The sequence below is a fragment of the Bacillus rossius genome, chromosome 1, assembly GCF_032445375.1.
Source record: "Bacillus rossius redtenbacheri isolate Brsri chromosome 1, Brsri_v3, whole genome shotgun sequence".
NCBI classification, from domain to species: domain Eukaryota; kingdom Metazoa; phylum Arthropoda; class Insecta; order Phasmatodea; family Bacillidae; genus Bacillus; species Bacillus rossius.
Window position 1 is genome coordinate 160525553 of NC_086330.1, and position 15519 is coordinate 160541071.

The window sequence follows — 15519 nt, forward strand, 5'->3', positions numbered from 1 at the left end:
GTTTTTTCTTACGGTATGTACAATGCTTCCTTGTCATTTTAAGTGCAATATTAGATAATCTTTTCCATTTTTTAAATTTTTTTTGTGATAAAAATAGACTAAAATTGTACAGATAAAAAAAAATATAGAGATACTGGATTAAAATAAACTGATTGTATGTACATTTTTATTTTTAATATGTTATTTTTTATCAGATGTTGGTACCAGTTATAAAAAAATAATTCTTATATTTAAATACAGGTATGTACTTAATGATTTATATTCATTATTATGCTGAGCAAGACTCTTGTTCAGTGCTTTGTGATGAGGGAAGGAGGTGATTAGTGCAAGTATGATGAGCTGGCCTTGTTTAGCTGACTCATCTCTGATAAGAAGTGATGATTCATTGGAGAGAAGCTGGCTGACTCACATCTGTTTGAGCTAGAGGATGTTCTTCTTGTAGAACCTTGATTACCATCATTTCATTTTTGTCTCAACCATTAAGTAGGCCTACTTAGAATTTTCTTTCAGAGTTATTAATGCCCATTGTGAATAGTTCTCATATTTTTATTGCTATGATAGTGCAGTCTGTTAATAATAAGGAACAATAAAAATTCTTAACACCTGCACATTACAAATATTAGTTTAATTTTTTATGAACTACATTTGTTAGTCAGCTCTTTCTTTGCCCACCACAGATTAAAAAATTAGCCTAAAGTAACTTAAAGAAACAACAAGAAAGGAATTTGCTGGTACCACCGAATTAAAAATATTATTTTATGATTACATCTTATATATTTCACAAGTTACTAAAAACTTTTTGTTTATATTCTCAAATTTTATTTTTTTCTTGTATTTCAATACTGTGCTGCTTTTTTTATCATTAAGAAAACTTATACTTAATAGTACATCCTCCTGTACCTAATTGCATTTAAATTGCCATTTAAACAAATAAATGATATATAATCAACCAAAGTGAGCCCATGTTCAGGACTACATCTTTTTATGTGTAGCTTCATGCAATCAATACGTATGTACTACCTACGTATTTTGATTCAATAAATTTATGCAGCTAAACAACTATGAGGGTTATTTGAGAGCCTAATGCATTTTACATGCTTGTGTGATTTTGTATTTCATAATAACTAATCATTCTTTACTCATTTATATTATTTGTTATTTGTTAAAAGTTAACTTGTGTTTTTTATTATTGTTTATTAGAACCCTTTATATTTGTTATTATCTGGCAGACAAAACCCCCAAATATTAAATAAAAGAAAGCTTGATATTTAGCTTCAACATAACCAACTTTTACACCTAGGCCCTACTTGGTCATTAGAATCTGTGGGTTAAATGTGTATTCAAACTACTAGGAGTCTGCTGTGTTGGTTTTTTTATTTCAGCCCAGCACCTTTGCAGAGGTGGACAAAATTCACAAAAGAGAGAACTATGCAACATTTTTTTCCTTATCTCTTTAGTATTGAAAAACGTTATACTGTGTACCATATACAAAACATCTATGTGATTAAAATCCAAAAATTATTGATTGAACAGTGTAGTAAATCCTGTTTTTCTTATTTTTAAATCTTGTCTCGATTAACTGGATGTCCAAACTAGCAGGGTCTGAATTAGCAGGACTCTGTTATAGTCTTAAATTTTAATGTTCTGTAAGAAAATTTACTTATCTCAGGAATTTTGTTGACATCTAAGCTTGCGGTGTGTGTTCCGCAGCTCTTGTGTCGTGTAGTGACGATGAATTCTCTTCAGTAATGCAGGTGATGAGATACACTGCTTTGAGCTGGAGGTGTCGTGGAAGAACCGGAGCTACGTGTTCGGGTCGTCTTCCACGACAGAGCGCAGGGTGTGGCTGCAGAAGATCATTGAATCGCTAACCAAAGTGTTCCCACTGCGCATTTCGTCAGAGTTCACTCGAAGTGGTTGGTGCTATTTGAAGGTAACTACATTTTACTGAAATTATTTTTATTGGTTTAAGCTGCTCTAAATAGGTTTAACATTTTTTTAGTTTTAGAAGGTAGGAGTAATAGGCTAGTCACGCAATTGCCAATTTTGGGAATGGAATATGATTTTGACTATATTTTTCATCCAAAACCATTGTCAACTCAAAGGTGTGTGTGTATCACATTTTTATGGTAATGATAACTGCCATAATTTCGCACAAATTACTTGCAAACTTATACATAAAATGTAGTAATGAAAAATCTCAGTCGAGTTTGTTAATGGGCAATATCCGACCAAAGAGGTAGAAATGGGAAAGGGTTTTTTGAAAAACAGAAAATCACTGTAACTCCTTCAGTATGATAAGTATTACATCTGTATTATGTTTTTATATCTCGGTAGAGTAATACATAAAAAAAAAAATTCAAAATAAATATTTTTTCATAGAACCAGCCATAATTGCAAGGGATGGACAAACAGGGATTGTAGGAGAAAAAAAATCATAACTCCATTAGTAGGCCTAAGCACACCATAAAATCTGTTCTAATTGTTTGAAGAGCCTTTAAATATTACCTAAAAATTTTGTCTGAAACACTTTTTGATAAAACAAACTATTCCTGCAAGGTGTTGAAAAAACAGGGGTTAAAATAATAAAAAAAATAATAATTCCATACCATGCACACTTGCAAATCTGTTATATTTATTTGAAAAATTCTAAATATTATGTCAAACTTAGTCTAAAATAAATTTTGATACAATCAACCATTACTGCAATGGGTGGAAATAAGGATAAAAAAAATCATAACTTCTGTAGTTGTTGGTATACTTTCAATTCCATTATAATTTATTGTAAAAATCCTAAACATTGTGCAAAAAATTTCATACGACCACTTATTAGTGCAAGGTATTTGAATGTCAAAAAAAATCATAACTTCCTTAGTAGTTATAGTATGAAATTCTTTTGCTGGATGCATTGAAGTAAAACATTCAAAACATTTTTGCTGCATTTGATATGAGAAAATGGGTAATCGGTCATTTCGGAATATTGTATAACATATAGGATGCTATTTACATTCAGTTATGAAATGTTCCAGAACGGTACAGAATAAATAGTTCAAAATCTACCAGTGCCTGTAGGCTGTGCCAATTTTTTTTTTTTTTTTTTCGTAAGTGGGAAACGTGGCGGACGTGGCAGTGGCCTGTGGGTTTTCTCTGCATACTCCCGTTATCCCACCAATTCATTCCGTTGCTGCTCCATGACCCTTCTCACCTCTCCTCACGCATTCTCCAGGCTGGCCGGAAAGACAGGTCTGTCCTGTGAGTGTGTGCTCCAATCCATGTATGTAGACCCTGCCTCAAGTGGGAAGCTAGATGTCAATTTTCATTTTCATGTATGTTTTTTTTTTTTTTTAAATCAAAATCAGAGAGTCAGATTTTGGTTCCTCAAAATTGTAGTGGCAACGTTTTCTAAGAAGTTGGATTTATTTGTACACTCAGCAAGAGTTGGTAAGTCTCAAAGCCAACCTCAACAGTTTGGATAACATCCAAATGAATTCAGATGGAATAATTGTGTGGTTATGTCGCAGGAGTGGTAGCTGTCTGCTCCAGCTGGCTTTAGTTCAACACTCATTATTCATTCTATCGAGCGGTATGTTGACATTGTCGCGTGTTGGCTCTTCTCTGGCTCCTCCAGAATGGCCTTAAGCATCAATCTTTTAGTTTGATGCCTGAGTGAGAAGGGAGTGAGTGGCCCCACGTTGGGCGCCACTAATTGTCGCGGGTTGGCTCTTCTCTGGCTCCTCCAGAATGGCCTTAAGCGTCAATCTTTTAGTTCGCTGCCTGAGTGAGAAGGGATCGGCCTGACTGGCGCGAGTAACTTCTGGCTGGAGGTTCCTAAGAGGGTTAGGTAGGATTCTCCCCCACCTTGGGATGCCCTGAAAGTGGCTCCCAGTGTCCCTCGTCGAATGCCTACTTATGGGCTGCGGCTGGTTTGGCTCTGCGGTCTCCCAGTAGTAGGGCTGACCTGCTTGCTGGCTGACTGGCTGGCTGGCTGGCTGGCTGGCTGGCTGGCTGGCTGGCTGGCTGGCTGGCGGGCGGGCGGTTGGCTGGCTGGCTGGCTGGCAGGCGGCGGGATAGGTCCCCGTGGAGCTCCCTCACCCCGAAAGGACACTCTCAGATATGCGGTACGAGATTTATTACGAGCACTCGCGGTTGGTACCGACAGCCTCCCGATACACACTAACTCGCGGACTCGGTTGTTGGTCTTCTGCTCTTGGCTGGCAGGCTCGGCTGCCAGCAAAGGCGCGGTGAGCGGTTGAAGGCGCGGTGAGCGAGGCTCGGCTGCCAGTGGTGCCTCGAGGGCACCGACTGACCTCCTGGCCCAAGGGCCGGCCTTATATACCCCTCCTGAGGGCCAGGGCGTGACGTAGGAAGGGCCGAGGGTTCCAAGAATCACGGGCGCTTCCAGGAATTCCAGCCGGCCTACGTGACTTGGACGGACCTCGACTTGGAGGGTGAGGGGAAGGCGGGAGGAGGCGGCTGGGCAGGCAGAGGTGGGTGAGGAGGGGGAGGCTGCGCGCGCACCCGCTCGGCCTGGCGAGAGAGGGGAAGGCGAGGGGTGGCGGCCGGTAGGAGTGTGCGCGCGCACCCAGCTGGTTGGCATGGCAACCAAGGACGCGGCGCGGTCGCCCTGGCAACGGGCGACGTGGTGGTGGCCGGACGGCGACTGCTGTCGCGGCCGTCAGTGGCGGCGGCGCGCACACGTGTTTAGGAAGGAAGGGGCTGACGGCTTCGTGATTATAGACGTGCGCGGCACGTCGCACGTCAAACCCCCTCTCCTTGAAAAGGCGGCAGCCACTTTCCACGTGTGCGGCCTGATCTTCGGGGTGGTTCCTCCATCCTTCCCTCCGTCTTGGGGATGATGCCTTCCACGGTGCTCCGTCTTCTGGGAGGTGGGGATACGGGTAAAGGCAGGGATGACCCTCAGGTTGGGCGTGAATGATGGTGAAATGATACATGTCCCTCCTACCTGACTGGTGATAGGGGGGAAGAAACAAGCTCTGCTTTCCGATGTGACTAGGGGGCTCAAATCTAAAACTTGCAGCCTAGTTCAAACTCTTTGCAATCTCTCTAACTGGATGAGGCTCTATCTTACACGCTAAGGAACCAGAGCCCAGGCTACACCATCATCATCGTTAGTGTCCTTGGAAACATGGTGTGCCCTGCCAAGTTTACAAATTTTTTAATCTTGGGTTGGTTCCTATCTATTTACATATACACATTATGATTATTGGGCTCTAACACATGTTTCTTAAGCTTTATGTACACTCTCCTTCCCTGGGGACGGCTGTCGGCTTTAAACATGTACAATTTCCACATAGGTACAGGTACATTTCTTAGAGTGGAGCTCTTCTTTCGCTCTTACTGCTATACATTGCATGGTTTGAAAAATGTCTATCGTAATTGTCTTTGTCATTCTTGCGGCTTATTTCTTTTTTTTTCGTTGATCCTGCACCCGCACGCAGGAGTGGTCAGGTGGCTTATCGAAGCCCCTGAGGTGATGAGGTTTGCGACCCCATACCTTGTTTAAAAATGGCCATTCGCGCACTCACTACACTTACTGTTGGTGCGGGGGGCGGCCGATCCGGTACCTCCCGGGTGGGTCCTCGATGGCCGCTCTGCATACTCGCCATGGCTGCTCTCGTTGCTGGGGTGGCAACCGGCTGGCGGCAGGGTGGCGCCCTGCTGGAGTGTCGGTGGCAGCTTCCGCTGGCACTGGGTCAGTCCTCTGGGTAGACTGCTGGTTCGGGGTTTCTAGTCGGGGTAACTGGTCCAGGGTTTGGACTGGCATACCCGGGAGAGGTGCGCTGTTGTCCTGGTGGTCCGCAGTCCTGGCTGGTGGAGTCATCTGCTCCACAGCCTTCTCCTTGGCTGCTGGGCCGGACGGGTTCAGGAGGTCCTTAGCTGACTGGTCAGCCTGGGAAGGGGATCTCCTCGGGTTCTGGCGACCTTGCCTGCCCTTTCTGGGTTCCTGGTGATGGGCAGGTCGAGGTCACCGGGACGAACGGCATTCGGGTGGCCGTAGCTTCACTAGTATCGGAGACCCCGAGGTTGATTTCTGTGGCTGGGTCTTCCACTAGGTCGACCCGGAGCTTCTGGGGATGGGGCAACTCCTCTGAGTGGGTTGTTACATTAGGTTTTGCCTGATGCGTTGGTTCGAAGCCCCTGAAATCTCCCTCGTCTTCCTCTTCTGTAGGTGTGATGGGACCTTGGCTGCCATTGGGATCCATAACTTTCTTGATTTGACTTAAAGGCACTTTCCTCATTTTACCCACCTCGTCTATGACCCACCCAGTATTGTTCTGGATGCGGTGGAGAGTTGTGGGGCCTTCCCATCTAGGCGCAAATGATGCACAGAACCGCTTGCCCTTGCTGCTGAGGGGGTGGTTTCGTACCCAGACCTGGTCCCCCTCCTTCAAGGGTGGTGACTTTCTTTCTGGTTGTGCGTATTTCTTTTGGGTGTATTCCTCCTGATTTTTCTGCGCCTGCTCTTGCCTTGCTTGCGGGTTCCCCCATCGGGGTTGGTCCTCTGGTGGTGTCTCGGTCCACCTCCATTCCCCTGGCTGTTTCAGACCTTCTCCGAACAATAGTTCACTTGGGGACATCCTTGTGGCCTCGTTCCTCCGCCTCCTTAGAGTGAACAGAATGGTGGGGATGTGGGTGTCCCAGGAGGAGTGGTCATCTTTGATCCGAACCCTGATTCCTTTCTTGATCTCCTGGTTCCGACGTTCGGTCGGATTTGCCTGCGGGTGGTACGTGGGGGTGGTCCATTTTTCCACGTCCCACTTTCGACATGCCTTCTCCCATGCTTTCCCTGTAAACTGGGCTCCATTGTCAGTGAGTATTTTTCTGGGATATCCCCACCTAGCAAAGACTTCGTTCTCCATCAGGGTTATTATGTGCTTCGCCTCTGACTTTGCTATGGGGAATCCCTCGACCCATCTTGAGAAGAGATCGGTGACTACCAGTAAGTACTGCCTTCCCCGTTTGGTGCGTGGATATGGCCCCATTAAGTCCAGCGCTACAGTATCCCATGCTACCTTTGGTCGTCTTGGGTACATTTGTGGCTTTGGGGTTGAGTGTGCCTTTGCTTGGGCACAGGTTGGGCACTTCTGGACGTGGTCCTTAACATCTCGTGTGACTCCGTGCCACCAGTATCTTTCTGTTATTGCTTCCAGGGTTCCCTGAGTGCCTGGATGCCCTGCCTGATCGTGGTCGTGCATGTGGTAGAGTAGTGATTCCCTGTAGGATGGGGGCACCCATAGTTTCCATGTCTGTCTTCGGGGTGAGGTGCGGGTCCAAATTATCCCGTCCTTCTCTTGGTAGTGGTCTGGGTACTGACTGAGGAGGTTCCTAACTTGGGGATCTCCTTGTTGAGCCCTCAGAAACCGTTCTTTTTCAGTTTTGGTCGTGATGGCTTGGAGGAGCACTATTGTGTCAGCTCTAGGTCGGGGTGTGAGGGCTGGTGGAAATATTTTTCCTGTATCGTCTTCACCGGTGTCCTCCCTTGGGGAGTGGTTTGGAAACCTTGACAGTGCATCTGGGAGCTCGTTCTCCTTCCCGGGACAGTGTTCCACGTCGAAATCAAACTCACTTAGCAAAATAGCCCATCTGGCTAGTTTTGCCTTGGTGTCCTTGACCCTATGGAGCCATGTGAGGGCCTGGTTGTCTGTCCGGACTGTAAAGGGGGCATCCTCTAGGTAATACCGGTAACGCTTAATCGCCCAGACTATGGCTAGACATTCCAATTCGTTACTGTGGTACCTCGTTTCTGTTTCATGCAAGGTGGCTGAGGCGTAGCTGATGATCAGCTTCTGTCCGTCTTCTCCTCGTTGGTACAGCACTGCCCCTAATCCTTTGAGGCTGGCATCTGTCTGCAGAATCATTCGCTTGTCTGGCGTGGGCCGGTGCAGGGTGGGCAACTGGGCGAACAGTTTCTTTGTTGCCTGGAATGCTTGCTCCTTCTCTGCTGTCCATGCCCACCTCTGACCTTTTCGCAAGAGGGGTAGTAGTGGCGCTGTCACTGTTGCCATCCTCGGTACATAGTCCCTTAGCCAGCCGCATGTCCCTAGGAAGCTTTTTAGCTGCTTGGGGGTTTTAGGTACCTCAGCCTCCTGGATAGCCCGGATCTTCTCCGGCAGGTGCTTGTTCCCTTTTGGCGTAATTAGGTGCCCCAGGTATTTAATCTGACTCATCCCAAACTCACATTTTTCCATGCGGCAGGTGAGGTTGTGCATCTCTAATCGTTCTAGGGCTCTCTTCAGGTGTGTCTGGTGTTCTTCCCAAGTCTTGGAAAAAATAATGATGTCATCCATGTAGGCGACACAGAATGTTGCCATGTCTCCTGTCAACACCTCTGTTGACATGAGGCGTTGGAAGGTACATGGTGCATTTTTTAGCCCAAAGGGCATCACCCTGAACTGCAAGCTTTCACCATTTGGACTGGTAAAGGCTGTATATTTCCTGTGCTCCGGGGCCACTGGAATCTGCCAGTAGCCGGCCCTTAGATCTAGTCTTGAGAAAATGTGAGCGTCTCCCAACTCCCGCAGGGTGTGGCCAATATCGGCCATGGGTGGGGCCGCGCTATAGGTTAGTTTATTTAGGGGTCGATAGTCGACGCAGAAGCGCATTCCGCTACTGCCCTTCGGGGCAAGAACTATACGTGCGTTGTAAGGGGAGTTGGCAGGCTCCACTATCCGCTGCTGCTTCATTTCCTTCTATTGTTCGAGAATGATTTTCCGTTTCCCTGGGGAGGGCTTTCCTGGCCTTTCATACACAGGCTGTTCCGAGCTGAGGTGAATTTCATGCGCTGTGGTTCTGGTTTGCCGCAGGGGTCCGTTGTCCTCAAATAGCCCCCTGTGCTGGTTTAAGGTATCCAGGAGCTGTATGACCTGGGAGGGTTTCAATTGGTGCTTAACACCTTCCTTGTCTATTTCTGTTGAACTCCCTGATGGCTGGTCTTCTGACCACTGTTCTGTTATCCGAGTCTTTGTGCCCAAATGTACACGCCCGGTCCCAAAGTCCAAAATGCATTCCTGTGTGTGTAGCCAGGGCTGGCCCAGGATCATCTCTTCCTCAATCTGTCCAGTTACAAGGAATTTGACGGGCTGTGTCCCTATCCTTGTTTTGAGGGGTAGTTCGATGCTTCCCTCAACATGTATTTTCTGCGTGGGGTCCGCTAGGGAGACTCTGACTGACGAGGGTTGAAGTCTGTCCCTTAAGGTTAGAGGGATTTGGTCTGTCTGAATAAAGTTGGCAGAGGCTGCTGAGTCGAGGAGGGCCATTACCTCCTTTTCTCCGATGCCCACGATAAGTCTCGGGGTGACTGTCCTGGTATCTCCCAGCTCAGTGCAGTGGAGAGTTGAGACCTTTATGCCTTGCTCGGGTCGGTCGGCCTCTCGTTCCTTCCCGCCTTCTCGTTTCCCTGCCTCTGCAGCTGTCCCCTGGATCCATCGCCGGCTATTGGCCCTTGGTTGTCCCTGCGTGTGGGGCAGTCCCTGTTTAGGTGGTATCCGGGGCAGTACCAACATCTGGGTGGCCTATTCTGGCTGACATGCTCGGGTGGCTTGGTTTGCATTACTCCCCTCTGGACTGGTCCTGTGTTTGCAGGCAGTGGTCGGGGAGGCGGTTTCTCGGGAGGCTGTCTGCATATTCGGTCCCTCTCAAGTGCTTGGGCTCGATCGACGAGCTCCTCAATTGTTTCTGCTCGGGGGGCCCGCAGAAACGAGCGGAGGTTCGGCAGTAAAAGTTCGATGATGAAGGGGATCCCTGTCCCTTCCGGTTCGTTGGGGTGCAATCTCCGATATATTTGTATCTTCTTTCGTATGAAGATTTCTGTTTCTTCGTGCGGGGATTGTTCCTGGCTATAGAATTGGCGACTCAGGTCTGCTACTAGCTCTGTTCCTGCATATCGAGCTACTAGTCGGGATCGTAACTCTGCCCAAGTGGACACAAAGTCCCCGTAAGTGTTCCACCAGGTGGCCGCATTCCCTCTGAGTTGGCGTCGCCCATGTTGGAGCCAATGCCCATGAGGGATTCCTGCTTCTATTAGTTGGCCCTCGCAATGATCAAGGAACTCGGTTGGGTCCTCATGAGATCTTCCTGCAAACTCTGGAAGCATTATGCCGCTCCCATTTGTGATGGCAGGGTGGGGCGGAATTCTGGAGTTAGCCAGTGGTTGGGTCCTGCAAGTGGTGCACGTGTATTCCAACCCTTCAATATTCAGCACTTCTTCCCTCCATCCTAGACAGGTCATGTGGTAGGGCCTAGCACAGTTTCGGCAGGTCACGCGTTCTTGACCGTCGCCTCTGCAGCTGGGGTGGGAGCATTTCCAGGCCTGTATTCTACAGTCTGCGCACTTGAACTCCATCCCCTCCCAGTCTCTGGCTTCGTCTGTCCAGCCTAGGCATCTGCCATGAAATTTCTTCGTGCAGGTGTTGCATTCTAGGTAATACAACCCCTCCCCTGTGCAGCTGGGAGCGGGGCACTTTTGGGAGGCCTCTAGGGCCTGGGGGGAATATTGGCTATCTCCCTGTGGGCTGGCAGTAGCCATGGTGTTTTCAAGATAGGTTTTCTGGGCGCCACTGAGTTTTGGGCAGTCTCAGAACTGGCTGATGAGTAAGTTATCTCAGGGGGCAGCTGTGGGTGGCCGTCTACTGACAAGTCCTATAGTCGGCCCCACGTTGGGCGCCACTAATTGTCGCGTGTTGGCTCTTCTCTGGCTCCTCCAGAATGGCCTTAAGCATCAATCTTTTAGTTTGCTGCCTGAGTGAGAAGGGAGTGAGTGGCCCCACGTTGGGCGCCACTAATTGTCGCGGGTTGGCTCTTCTCTGGCTCCTCCAGAATAAGCATCAATCTTTTAGTTTGCTGCCTGAGTGAGAAGGGAGTGAGTGGCCCCACGTTGGGCGCCACTAATTGTCGCGGGTTGGCTCTTCTCTGGCTCCTCCAGAATGGCCTTAAGCGTCAATCTTTTAGTTCGCTGCCTGAGTGAGAAGGGATCGGCCTGAATGGCGCGAGTAACTTCTGGCTGGAGGTTCCTAAGAGGGTTAGGTAGGATTCTCCCCCACCTTGGGATGCCCTGAAAGTGGCTCCCAGTGTCCCTCGTCGAATGCCTACTTACGGGCTGCGGTTGGTTTGGCTCTGCGGTCTCCCAGTAGTAGGACTGACCTGCTTGCTGGCTGACTGGCTGGCTGGCTGGCTGGCTGGCTGGCTGGCTGGCTGGCTGGCGGGCGGGCGGTTGGCTGGCTGGCTGGCAGGCGGCGGGATAGGTCCCCGTGGAGCTCCCTCACCCCGAAAGGACACTCTCAGATATGCGGTACGAGATTTATTACGAGCACTCGCGGTTGGTACCGACAGCCTCCCGATACACACTAACTCGCGGACTCGGTTGGTGGTCTTCTGCTCTTGGCTGGCAGGCTCGGCTGCCAGCAAAGGCGCGGTGAGCGGTTGAAGGCGCGGTGAGCGAGGCTCGGCTGCCAGTGGTGCCTCGAGGGCACCGACTGACCTCCTGGCCCAAGGGCCGGCCTTTTACACCCCTCCTGAGGGCCAGGGCGTGACGTAGGAAGGGCCGAGGGTTCCAAGAATCACGGGCGCTTCCAGGAATTCCAGCCAGCCTACGTGACTTGGACGGACCTCGACTTGGATGATGAGGGGAAGGCGGGAGGAGGCGGCTGGGCAGGCAGAGGTGGGTGAGGAGGGGGAGGCTGCGCGCGCACCCGCTCGGTATGATCCAGACATTAATGAGAAATATAAACGCCCAAAATCTATCCTGTCACACCGCCCGCCGTAGACGCGGACGCGGCGGGACTGCTCTCTGATTGGCCGGCAGCCCGCGGACCAATCAGCGCGCCCCCTCCCCCTGCTCCGAGCGCGAGAACACGCGCGCGGAGCGTACGCACACAAGCTGGCAGCTCACGTACATTAAGTTAATATTAAGTTAAGTTAATATTAGGCCCCAATTATATATAAGCACACATCATCCCACTACACACTGCACAACACAAACTATCAGGCGAATTAAATAGTCGTGCTTTGGCCCAGCGGGGCCCTAATGGAATAAGTAAATTATCCTTTGAAGATTAATAGCGTAGATGCTAGGCTAGAGTCTTTCAATGACAGAAGGTGGCAATTTCTCTAACTGACCGACTGCCTTTTGCTGGCAACAGGTCGACCTGAAGCTATGTCACCATTCTGGAGTCTGGCTCGATGCCCTGCTCGCGACCGCAGCTCACACAGCGTAGTACTGCAGCTAGGACTTTTCAATGACAGATGGTGGCAATTTCTCTAACTGACCGACAGCCTTTTACTGGCGACAGGTCGACCTGAAGCTATGTCACCACTCTGGAGTCTAGTCCGACGCCACAGTTCACGACCGCCCCACTTACACGATCATATTACATTACACGATCAGCCACAATGAGTGCTAACTGGCAGCACGACGGGAAACGGCATAAGCCGCCCCCAAAAAGACCAGACCTGACCAAACCAATACGGACTAAAAGTCCAAGTGCCCCACCCCTTGCATAGTAGAACTTCTACCACGCCCCACTCTTCTTCCAGGACCATCCTTCTATTCCTGTAATCCACCTGCTTGTAATAATGCATGACCTTTGCATCCCGCATGTATGTGCCCAGGGTTTTCCCTCTGTCTATGGAGGTTTTACCTGGGCCCAACTTATCTAGTTTTAGTCTAGAATTAAGAGTGAGGGGAGTTAGTCATGGCGAAAACGTCTGCCATGGCTGGCCAATCCCCTCCTAGCACATGATGCACGTGACCTTTTCTGCATGGTTAAAAACCCGCATGTTTAGAGCGTATAGGGCTTGCCCTGAGACGCACTTAGAGTCTTCCCTACCTAGACCCCTCCCTTACACACTTAGTTTTAACTTAGGTTAGGAAAAAAAAAAAAAAAACGGCCTGGCGAGAGAGGGGTAGGCGAGGGGTGGCGGCCAGTAGGCAGTGCTGGGTGAGGAGGGGGAAGCTGCGCGCGCACTCGGCTGGCCTGGCGAGAGAGGGGTAGGCGAGGGGTGGCGGCCGGTTGGAGTGTGCGCGCGCACCCAGCTGGTTGGCATGGCAACCAAGGACGCGGCGCGGTCGCCCTGGCAACGGGCGACGCGGTGGTGGCCGGACGGCGACTGCTGTCGCGGCCGTCAGTGGCGGCGGCGCGCACACGTGTTTAGGAAGGAAGGGGCTGACGGCTTCGTGATTATAGACGTGCGCGGCACGTCGCACGTCAACATTTCCAAATGAGTACATTCCATATATTTTCTCTGCAGTTAGTAGTCAGTGGTTATGGAATGTTTAAATAATTTAAACTTTTAAATAATTTATCTTTTACAAATTCCATTAGTAACCTACATAGTGGTACTACACCAGTGTCATGCTACACTGAACTAAAGTATGGTGTCTGTATCATTATAATCAATACTTTGTATTGTTTCTTTTAATCATTATGTGATAAGGTATAGGTATCAAGTATCAACCATTCTTTGATGTATTTCATTGTTTGGCTGCGGGTCAAAAACAACTTTTGTTTCATGCTAAAACCATTTTTCTACTTAAAATACTGCTTTAGAATTGTTACTCCCAATCATATCTAGGGATTGAGAACACATTTTGTACTAACAGGGTTTTTATTATTAAATTTTCACAGGGGGAACTGTCAAATCTTTTTTTTCTATGTTAGCATAAATGTAGTACGTACAAAAACTATGGCCGGACTTACATTTTCCAGTTGGAGAATAATCACCCTTATTTAGTTGCATTTGTCATTGGCTTTGTTTGTGTGAGCTGTACCTTTTGCAACTTATGCACTCAAACATTAACCAGGGATTTTGTTACTGGAAATAGTACTTGAGTTACTGCACCCAAATTGCCCTACTGGAGGCTGTAACAACTTCCACACATTCTACAGCTGCTTCAAAAGTGAGGTAAAAGGTGGGGGTAGGCAGGAATAACAAATTAGAATTCCGGGTTTCATATTGTAGAATGTTGACTTTGGTTGGTGTGCAATTAATTAAGTTATAGTTTTAATATTTATTTTAGGCAAGGGAATATGTATGACAAATTTAAATGGAAAACAAAGTAATAAAACAATCTCACTACCTAAATCAAAATATTTTTAAAATAATGGTTAAAAATATTTTATGTCTTATAATTGTTATTTTCCACAAAAAATAAATGGTTGTTTATAAGTTAGTAATTGGTGAATACATTTTGACAAATATAAATTGTTTTACTAACCCTTGATGCATTTTTACATCTTTTTTTTTTGCTTTATAAATCCACTGCTTTCTTCTCTCTACACCCATTACACCTTCGGGTGCAGTAGTTACAAAAGGTACAGTTCACACAAAGTCATCAGGAATCAACTGTTTCCAACAGTGCCTCGTAACTTTATTTTGTTTTACTATCAAGTTGGATAATTGAGTTAAAGGTTAAATATACTGTATACTTTGTGTATATTTGCTGGTGTCCTGAAATATATTAAAATCATATGTGCTGAAGTGGTCTATATAAAGACAATAGATTTATTATTGTGAAATATTAATGCCTACCTATGTTTTTAACTATAAATTTAAAGTTGGAAAAACTTGGAAGACAACATTACAGAAATAAATTCTCTGTTGGTATAAATTGTAAAGTAATTGTAAGTCAGTTTTCCTTAAAATTTATATAATTGTGGGTGAGAAACTTAAATATATTTTAGTTAATAGTGTTTGTGTGTGTGTCAGAGAGAGAGAGAGAGAGAGAGTGAGTTAGAGAGAGAGTTAGAGAGAGTTATAGAAAGATAGAGAGAGAGAGTTAGAGAGAGAGCATTAGAGAGTGTTAGAGAGAGAGAGTGTTAGAGAGAGAGAGTGTTAGAGAGAGATAGAGAGTTAGACAGAGAGATAGAGAGAGAGAGAGAGAGAGAGAATGACTGTAACATTTGAAATCAAGGTTCGGCAATGGTTGGCACCTCTTTAGTATCAGTTAATAAGACTTATTTTTATATGATGATTATATGCTCAATTGTGAAATTGTATGGATGATGTAATGTTTGTTTTTCTTTTGAAATTGTATGGATGATGTAATGTCTGCTTTTCTTTTGGGTCACACCCACGTCAAGTGTTATACAAAGTTGAGTTTAACGTTGAAAAAAAAAATCCTTTGTTAATTAACTTGAAACTCATTTGTTAACAGGTGTTATTTCATTGTTTTCTTCTTTTGTGAACAGGAAGGTATCAATGGAATTTGGAATTTGGCTTGGCTCTTGCTTCATCAAAGGACATTATTTTTTTGCTCAAAAAATGGAAGTTTGCAGGAGTGTGATTTAAGAAAAGCCATCAGCATTGGTAACTATTTAAAACGTTTACACTTCTTAGTGTTGGTGTTATTTTCGTGTTTGCTTTTAAACTTTTAAACACTGATTTATTTTTAATGAGTTTAAGCTATAGTAATATGTTTACTGTTTTGTAGGTGTTTTAGGATTTTTAGTGATTTTTGTAGATTGTTTAAAATAATTTTTTAGCCATAAATTTTTTGAAGCC

At 46.7% G+C, this 15519-nt stretch overlaps 1 protein-coding gene across 1 annotated transcript in view; it reads left to right on the top strand.

Annotated features, from left to right (window-relative positions):
- Positions 1–15519, top strand: part of LOC134546360 (uncharacterized) — a 114564-nt gene that overhangs the window by 3036 nt on the left and 96009 nt on the right. Inside the window, exons 2-3 of the mRNA XM_063389150.1 lie at positions 1747–1933; positions 15207–15324. Of these exons, the coding sequence (XP_063245220.1) occupies positions 1747–1933; positions 15207–15324 (305 nt within the window). The remainder of the gene's footprint in view (positions 1–1746; positions 1934–15206; positions 15325–15519) is intronic.